Here is a 9,082-nt window from a genome sequence, read left to right as displayed (position 1 = left end):
TTAAGAGCTTAAACAAAAAGGTAGTATAATGCAAGATATAAACCTGACAATATTATATACCTGAATAGATACTGCAGCAAAGTTCAAGTCTTCTTTTTCTCAAAGGATGGTACATCCTAAACAGTGAAAATGTTATGGGACGTACATGTGAAAAAATAAAACCTAGAATATTAATTTGTTCTTTTAGTCGTCGGGGAGGGGATGGAGAAGGAGAGGGTGGAGGAGATTGAGAATGAGAGGGGTCGGGGGGGGGGGGGGGGTAATGTCCCCATTATAATCCTAAAGGACGTATAAGCAGAGGGAGTCTGAAAAGCCATTGGTCCCCAATTAAATTTTACATGGTAATTCACAATACTATTATTAGACACCTGATGTTCTTTTAATATTATAGGGCAGTAAAAAAAAATATGTATTTGTGCCAGCGCAGTTGTAATGGTTAAACATCTTCTGAAAGATAGACGTAGTAAAAATAATCAATTTATAAGATATACTCGTATAGACTCATTGGGTGGTATTCCGGTAGCGCGTACTAAGTTAGCGCATACTTAGTTAATTCACACTTCTATGGAGTGCCTGTTGCAAACTAATTTACCCTGTACAGATTATTTTAATCCTTCAATGAAGAGTTTTCAAAAAATTAATTTTGCGATGAAATGGGAAGAAAAAGATAATATGAGTATGAACTGAATTTCAACAAAGTTTTTGGTAGATTATCTTTGTCATGAATATTGAAGGAGGAAGATGAAACCTAGCATTCCATAGAAGTGTGAACTAAAATTCTTGTTTAGTCTGGACTTAGTCCCGGCTTAACTTATGAGAATACCACCCTTTAGCTGCATGTTAAATGTATCTAAAAACAAATATTACAATTGTAAAAACGCACCAATGAAATATGTACAATACGATGATATTTTATCTTAGAAAATACCAAATATATATACGCTTTAGGCCTATATGCCTATTTCTCTACGAAAAAAACAATAAATTGTTCCGTATTCTACTAATTCAGTTCAACCCGACCCAGGGTCGAAAATCACGTTTAACAGAAGGAAAACTTAGACCTCATACTAAATTTCTTTGTTAAAATTGTAGTAGAATATGGATCATTATGTTTACCATCCCGAATTCTTTTCTCTCTTATTACAGGTATGCGTACTGAAGTAATATTGTAAGCACACATAGAGAACAAAAATGAAACCACAACACCCTTCCAAATAGATGCTTTTATACCAGTATCGTGTATATTACTATCCTCTAAAACGACACAAAAAGTACAAATAGGGAAACATTTTATAACAAATAACAAATATAGATATAATCCCTCTTATTATAACCAAAAACATAACATAAGCTACGGTAAAATCTAAAAGTATTTATATTTACGTACGATCAAAGCTAAACCACAAACCAGCAGATTTAGAATTGCCTTCACAAAAAGACGACATTTTGAAATTTATTGGTTGATACCAATCTTCTACTTTCCGTATTATCCTATGATACGAGCTGAAGTAAGATGAAGTAAACATTCTCCTTCGTCCGAAAGGTCTCCATAATTCAAACAGTGCTGTTCGAAGGTGCTGTGCTTTGCATGTATCGAGTCCATTTGTCCTGCCCGATTCTACACAGAAGGAAATATAACGGAATAAAGAGAGAGACAGAGAGACAAAGAGAGACAGAGAGAGAGAGAGACAGAGAGAAACATATAGAGAAATTGGGGAGAGGGTAGAAATTGAGAGAGAAATAGAGAGAGAGAGAGAGAGAGAGAGAGAGAGAAAGCGACGGGGAATGGGAGAGAAAGAGAACACGGTGTGTTACATCATCATCATTACATATATATATTTATTCAGCGCAAGTAATATGCGATCAAAATGACCGTATCTGGACACCTACCCACTGGACATCCACCCCGGATAAACAGCCCCAGTCAACTACCCCCTAGGACAACTACCCCCTAGGGAAACCACCCTCTAGGACGACTACCCCCCAGGACAACTACCCCCAGACAACTACCCCCGGACAACTACCCCGTAGGACAACTACTCCCCAGACAACTACCCCCTAGGATAGTTTTCCGGGCGTAGTTGTCGTAGAGGATGGTTGTCGTAGGGGGTAGTTGTCTGGGGCTAGTTGTCCGGGGTAGTTGTCCGGGGGATAGTTGACCTAGGGGGTCGTTATCCGGGGGTAGTTGTCAGGGGGGGTAGTTGTCTGGGGGTACTACTACTACTACTACTACTACTACTACTACTAATAATAATAATAATATTTAGTTTTTATAAAAAGCGCTTATCACAACTCTGAGCGCTTTACAAATATACTAATAATAATTTTCAAAGCTCTTTGGAAGCGCATAGAGGCAATATAATGTGATATGAGCTACACAATAACCGAATATTATTATTATTATTACTTGTCACTTTTGCGATCGTGGTTAGTATAAATTTCAAAGAGAGAAACATCAACTTACTTTGTTGCTTCCCTGACTTCGAAACACGTATTGACGGATAGAATGTTGATCCAGGTTGAGTAAAGGACTTCCTTCTCATCACAGATCTGGCACTGTCCGGTCCAGCTGGTTGTTGATTGGCCTTCCCATCGGACCACGGTAAAGCCGAACGTTGGGTTAGTAGGGTTTAGCCCCGCATACCCCAGAGCAACGGTGGAGGCTGCAGGAATGGCGATAGAGAAAGTATACGCAAATTATCAATAACACGAAAGATTCACAAACATAATGCATGAAGAAAGCTATCGCCTAAAACCCAGCGCACACTATATGATCTGTCTACGGTCCGATTTAGGAAGAACTGGCAATAGCATTTGTTATGAACATTTCAATCTCAATGACCGAGGAGTAATGAGTAATACAAATCTAAATTTCAGGGGTTAACTTGAGGAGAGAAAGCTAAATTGGCTCAGAATCGTAGTGATGTCAGACCGGTCGTGCGATCACCTACGATTTGAAGCCGATCCGTATTTCATTTTAACTAGAAGTGTTAAGTGCACTAAAACTCCGGTTGTTACTATTCTTATCATTATTCAGAACCTTAGTCAGGAATATGATGTTTGTTTTGATAGATTTCCATATCTAACTATTGTTATTTCTTCGTAAATTGGATCGCAGTGTGCGGCGAGCTTAAAGCAGCTGTGCGAAGATTGTAAAATATAACTTTTATTATCATTATTGCAAAGGTGAAAACTTTGATTGGACAATTTCATCAAAATTCAATGCTTGGAATAATTGGAAGTAATGATTATTATCAATTACAACACGCTGAAATACAGCCAATGCTTAGGACCTGAAGAGCTCTCCGAACACTATATATGAGTTCTCAGAGGGCGGGGAAGATTTGACTCTTTGGATCTCAAGAATCAATAAAAAAGGAGTCCAGAACTAGGTACCAATTAACAGAAGGATTACGAAGGGTGTGCATAACCTATGTTTGGACCCTGTCTTATTAACAGTTGTAATTGATATCAATCGCAAATAAATTGCGATTAATCGCTACCGTTTTTAGACAGTGTCCTGGGGAGTGTTTCACAAAGATCCTAAGTTGAACTTATCTCTAAGTTGGACTTAAAATTTATGGAAAGCCATTGGCATCTGTGAAAATATTTTGTAAAATTTTTGTTTAAAGCAAAAACATGTTGATTCCAATTATTCATATTTTCTATTATCATGGGAGATTCTATGTTCTTGATGTGGAATTTATAAAAAGTCTAAAATACTTGAATTTCTGCTTTTGAATATATTTCATTTTAAGGCTCCAATGGCTGTCCATAATTTTTAAGTCCAACTTAGTGTTAAGTTCTACTTACGATCTTTGTGAAACACCCCCCTGGTCTTAACTATTAAACTCCATGACAACCTTTTTTAATCATCTCGTTGTAGACGTTTTACAATTATAGAAATTTGGAAATAAATTCAAATCCAGTGTTAAGAATACCCTCGTCTTGATAAAGTACTATGTGGCACAAAAAGAGATAGACAAAGGCTTGTACTATATAATATAAACTAACCTGCCATGCCAGTAAGCTGCTCGACATACGTCATGTAGTCTCCCAAAAGCATGCCAGTAGATGTCTGCACGATGATCAATTTATCGTTGATTTCGTTGTACCAGGTTCCCTGTAAATCACACAGATCGACTTGAAAAAAGAAAGAAATAACGATACAGCATAAGAGCATGCATTTAAGAAGCATAACCACATTAACAGCTCTCTCTCCCCCCCCCCCCCTCTCTCTCTCTCTCTCTCTCTTTAATTCTCTATATTTTGTTATATCTGTGTATTTGTGTTGATTTTTTTCTTCTAAACTATTGTTTGGCCATTTCCGATGAATGAAAATCATGTCGCAATATATAAGAGTAGGAAGAAAGATATAAAAGGAAAACATTTCAAAATATTTCACACTTTCACCATTTTGTTTCTTTTATTTTACTTCTTTCATACCAAGGCCAAGGGCGTTATAACGAGTGTTGAATTGCCCTTTCATTACAGTATACGGCTGTCAGCTTGTTCAATTATAGTATCGTACTGACATGCAGAGTGTTAGTGATAAGAGATTTGGAAATAGATATCTGCGCATGAGCAGACAAAGGCCATTGTATCAGTGCTCTTCCCAATCTCACGCGTATGTTAAACTTTTACTATGCAAATCCAAGCTTATAATTACGTTAACAACTGTGCAATATAATGTTATTTTTAACAGTGAGGCAATATTAATCGTTCATTTTAAATTCCGTATATATTTCACTAACTAGCAAATTTTGAATTAATGCTTGTACACATTATATTTAATTCCATTTATCCTGATCTCATGCTGTTATTTATATTTGCATTGTATTTTACCTGCACTGTGATAGCATGTACAATTCAGTCTATCACTGCCATTCATGTCTTTAAAAACCTTGATTGAATGATAATAAGATAGGTATGACGTCATTATCATTCTTTTCAAAGGTAATGTCACAAATTTTTCATGAAGCATGTTCATCACGTTGAGAGTGATTTTCTTCTTGTTCTAAAATGCATTCGGTACAGTGGCATTTCTCCATTTTTAAAGTATCTGTGGGTCTTTCGGGTCGTTTCTATCGTAATGATACATACGAACTGGTCTATTACTGTCAACTCAGCAAACAGCTCTACAAGCACTTTTTAGAATTGTAAATAAATCTTACATATTTCGCAGATCAGTCCCGAGTATCCAAAGCGGCAGTCGCATGTGAACATGTCCAGTCCATCTGTGCATGTACCGCCATTTTGGCACGGTAGGCTGAGGCACTCGTTGATTTCTAAAAAAAAATGATCATACCCCTTTCAAACTGGCCTGATTTTCATCGGATGCATCCTGACGCATCCGATGAAATGGCCAGTATGAATGGTACAGAGGAGGAAAAGCCGATAGAATAGCCGATGAAAAGAAGAGAAATAGGCGATCAAATTTTTAATCGCCGATTTTACTTCTTTCTATCTATAAGGAAAATTCTATCGGTATTTTCATCGGTGCGACTCTGATAGAAGCTCTATGAAAGGGGAGAGAACACAAAATAAAGGAATAAATATTGTTATAAAGTTCTCATCGTCTACCAATCGAAATTGATCAACGTGTCCAATTTCAGAACCCCGGTCTACATATACACTTTAGCTGCACACAATGGCGTATGCAGACTTCGGCCTTGGCCTGGGAAATGGGCAGAGGAGTAATCACTAAAAGTAAAAGTAATCACTAAAGTCCGGGTACTTTGAAGTGCTACGTATGGTCCGTCCTCCTGTACGGCTGCAAGTGCTGGACGTGAAATAAAACCTTGGACAGCAAATTTCAAGCAGCAGAAATGTTGTTATTAAGAAGAATGATTGGGATACCTTAGACCGACAGGATATAAGATGCAGAAGTGCTAAACAAGGCATGTGTCGATAGATCCCTCCTAAACGTCATAAGAAAGAGACAACTTCACTTTGTCGGACATATTATGAAACCAAAAATAATTGTCTGCCCTTTTGCATGGCAGTGCAATTCAATTTTTCCAAAATGATTGCCAAATAAACAGATTATATGAATTATCACATGTCGTAGGTCAGGAAAATAAGCAAGTAAAATATCGCGTTTCAATATATAAACGTTCAGATTGTAGTATCATTCGAAATCTAAAAGCTTTGGATTGGATATTTTGATATAGTGTCCGAATTCTCTCTGAACGGGGGGGGGGGGGGAGCTTGCCCTACTTCATCCAAACGATGGACACTGTGTGTGTGTGTGAGAGAGAGAGAGAGAGAGAGAGAGAGAGTTGTGCAACAGAAGAAGAAGAAGAAGAAGAGGAAGGGGTAGCGGAGCAGGAAGTTATGGAGGAAAATGAGGAAGAGAAGAATACTCCAAACTCCAAATTCAAAAGCAGAAAAAAAAATCAAAGCTACAACTTCCGACAATGTTTTACAGAGACTTGCGTTTCATCCCTACCCCGCCCCCTTTCGGTGACACCCTGATTCTACCTAAGTATTTAACATGTTTTTATATCTTACCCGATTCACAACGATCCCCTTCAAAGCCCGGTGCGCATATACAGATAAAGTCAACTCCGGAATTGACGCAGGTAGATCCGTTTGCGCAAGGGTCACTCATACAGGCGTCCGCAACTAAAATGGGATTGGATTTTGAAATATTAAAATCAATATATAATATACGTATTTGTTTTGATTATCACAACAAAGAACCAAGGAATAAACCCCTAGTCCATTGTTGCCACAGACAGTGGTATTGACGCATGTACAAATGGTCATAAAGTGTCATCTCGTTGCACCTCGACAGGCTGTCCATTCCAAACGTTATCTGAGAAATTTTATTTTGGTTAAATAAGAATATTGTGTACAATTTAATAAGAAATGTACAAATTAAATCAAATGGTGTTTAAAGTTAAATGAGGTACATAAAATTTGGACATTAAAATAACCCCCCCCCCCCCAAAAAAAAAAAAAAAAAAAAAAAAAAAAAATTAATCCGTAAAGTTCGTTTTTTTATCAATTTGATAAATGGTTGATAGGAAAATCAAATGTTGCTAAAGTACCTAATAATAAGTTATAATATATTATATGTTTACTGAAGCAGATGTAACTTCACAAGGAAGAATAACACTTTTAATCATACTTACGAGCGAATTGTATTATAAACTGACGAAGAACGTTTTATCAATGTACAGAAACAATTGGTTGCTTATACGTCTATGCTTCTTACCCCATGATTACAGTTCATTGTAAAATCAAAAAGAGAAACATCCAATCCAATCTGGGGATTTGCAGATCAGAAGTATACAGTTGCCTAATACCAAAACGCAGGTGAGACTGAAAAAATACTTTTGAATATGCCGTTCGTGATTCACCTGGGAAAGAATGGGGTAGTGGCTAGTTGTAAGGATTGTGGAATGCTAAGACACAATCATGTAAATGTTTGCATGAATGTCACTTGCTGTGGATACCATGTATTGTTGAACACAGAGGAATATTGTACTTACGTATCTCGCAGTTTGTACCATTTGTACCTACGGGACACATGCATGTGTAGCCATTTACCTCATCGTAGCACGTACCGCCATTTTGACATGGGCCACTCGCGCACTCATCGATATCTGAAAAGACAAATATTATTATGTAATTATGAAATGAAAATTGTTTCATCTTTACAAAAACTAAGATTTAATTGTTCTAAAGACGACAGTATGCGCAAATGATTGCACTTATAGCTTTCTTCAGTGCGATGAAGATGGAAGATTTACATTTGACAGACTGCTCTTAGATAATTGTATTACTGTTCGGAAAGGCGGCTTAATGTTGGAGAGCGACAGAATGACATGCAGTGGTGGAGATAAGTGGCTGAAAACTCGTTCTCTAGTAGTCGTGTTTAGGGGCGGGGGCATGCCAGCCCTGCAAAGTCTATGACAAGCAAAGAACCCATATGATTATATAAATAAAGGAATAGATAAATAGTTAAATAAATGAATAAAGGAATACAGCTATCCCAAGTTGGTCTATATGTACTGTATGTGCACACATGGGGAGGGCGTAAGTTATATCTTTAAAACACAAGATATGGCACAAGTTTTTGTTGAGGGGAGGGGGGGGGGGCATGACGTGTCGCCATGTACCTGTTGCTCAATACGTTTTTTGGTTAGAAATCATACTCCGACGCCTGATACTAACTAATCAATCACGACATTTAGTATGAATAGGCCCGAGGTAACATTATGTTGCATTATCTGAATAAAGTATGCGCAATTTGTATTGCACCTCAGGAAGTAGCAGACAATAAAGTCCCTTTTGCAGACAGAGGTATACTCAACATAGAACTTGGCATTATAAAAGGCTCGACTGTTCCCTGGTGCTTCTTGTAACTATAAAATGACCTACTAGTTTCACACGTAACGTTGGTCCACCCAGGAGCACACTGGCAGCTGAATTCGTTGATTCCGTCATCACACGTTCCACCATTGGCACAAGGATTACTAGCACATTTGTCAATATCTGTAGAGAAAGCAAAATGTAGATTTATTTATTCAACCATTTAATTTCATGGCAAAGAGAGATAAAAAAAAACTTAAAGAGTCAAAGAAGGTAGGAAATACAATCGTGGCATCCCAGTGATAGCCATAACCAAGAAGGACATTCGTTCAGGAAGGTTGGATATGAATTGAAGGTCCGCGAGGGCAAAACCATTGATGTATTTGTACCTTTCCTTAAGTCGTGAACACGACTCATACATCTCCAGATCATGGTATGGTTTACGAATCTTGCTTACATGTCAAGTAGTACATGTCAAACGTAAATTTACACTAATATCTATGTGCTTTTGGCTCTGCATTTCCAAGTACATCACATACGAATATTAACGGGGGAGAGATACACTTCATATTACTTATTATAGAAAATGTATCCTTTTGGTAACCTGGGAACTGTTTCAGGAAACTGGCAAAGTACAAGTTCACTGACAGCCCATTGAAACATATTATCATTATATCTAATAACTTGTGGCCGTTTCGTGAAACATGCTCTGGGTTTCTGGAGCGAAACTAGTATGAATTGAACTACATTAACTAAAGGG

At 37.5% G+C, this 9,082-nt stretch overlaps 1 protein-coding gene across 1 annotated transcript; it reads right to left on the bottom strand.

Annotated features, from left to right (window-relative positions):
- Positions 1–1,130: 1,130 nt before the first annotated feature.
- Positions 1,131–8,977, bottom strand: LOC575026 (fibropellin-3). The gene is made up of 8 exons (XM_030999866.1): positions 8,971–8,977; positions 8,392–8,505; positions 7,500–7,613; positions 6,514–6,627; positions 5,175–5,288; positions 4,015–4,143; positions 2,465–2,663; positions 1,131–1,618 (listed from the first exon to the last, which is right to left on the bottom strand). Exons 1-8 carry the CDS (start codon positions 8,975–8,977, stop codon positions 1,555–1,557), a joined length of 855 nt encoding a protein of 284 aa, XP_030855726.1. The 3' UTR covers positions 1,131–1,554.
- Positions 8,978–9,082: the final 105 nt, after the last annotated feature.

Source organism: Strongylocentrotus purpuratus, unplaced genomic scaffold (genome assembly GCF_000002235.5).
Source record: "Strongylocentrotus purpuratus isolate Spur 01 unplaced genomic scaffold, Spur_5.0 spur5_contig_861, whole genome shotgun sequence".
Lineage (NCBI taxonomy): Eukaryota > Metazoa > Echinodermata > Echinoidea > Camarodonta > Strongylocentrotidae > Strongylocentrotus > Strongylocentrotus purpuratus.
Note: the sequence above shows the minus strand (reverse complement) of the source record. Positions and strands in the feature narration are given on the sequence as shown.

Coding starts and splice junctions, on each gene's coding strand:
- LOC575026 (XM_030999866.1), bottom strand. Junction 7,614..8,391: donor CAACGTTACGTGTGAAACTA/GTAGGTCATTTT, acceptor TTGTCTTTTCAG/ATATCGATGAGTGCGCGAGT. Junction 1,619..2,464: donor GAAGTCAGGGAAGCAACAAA/GTAAGTTGATGT, acceptor CCTTCTGTGTAG/AATCGGGCAGGACAAATGGA.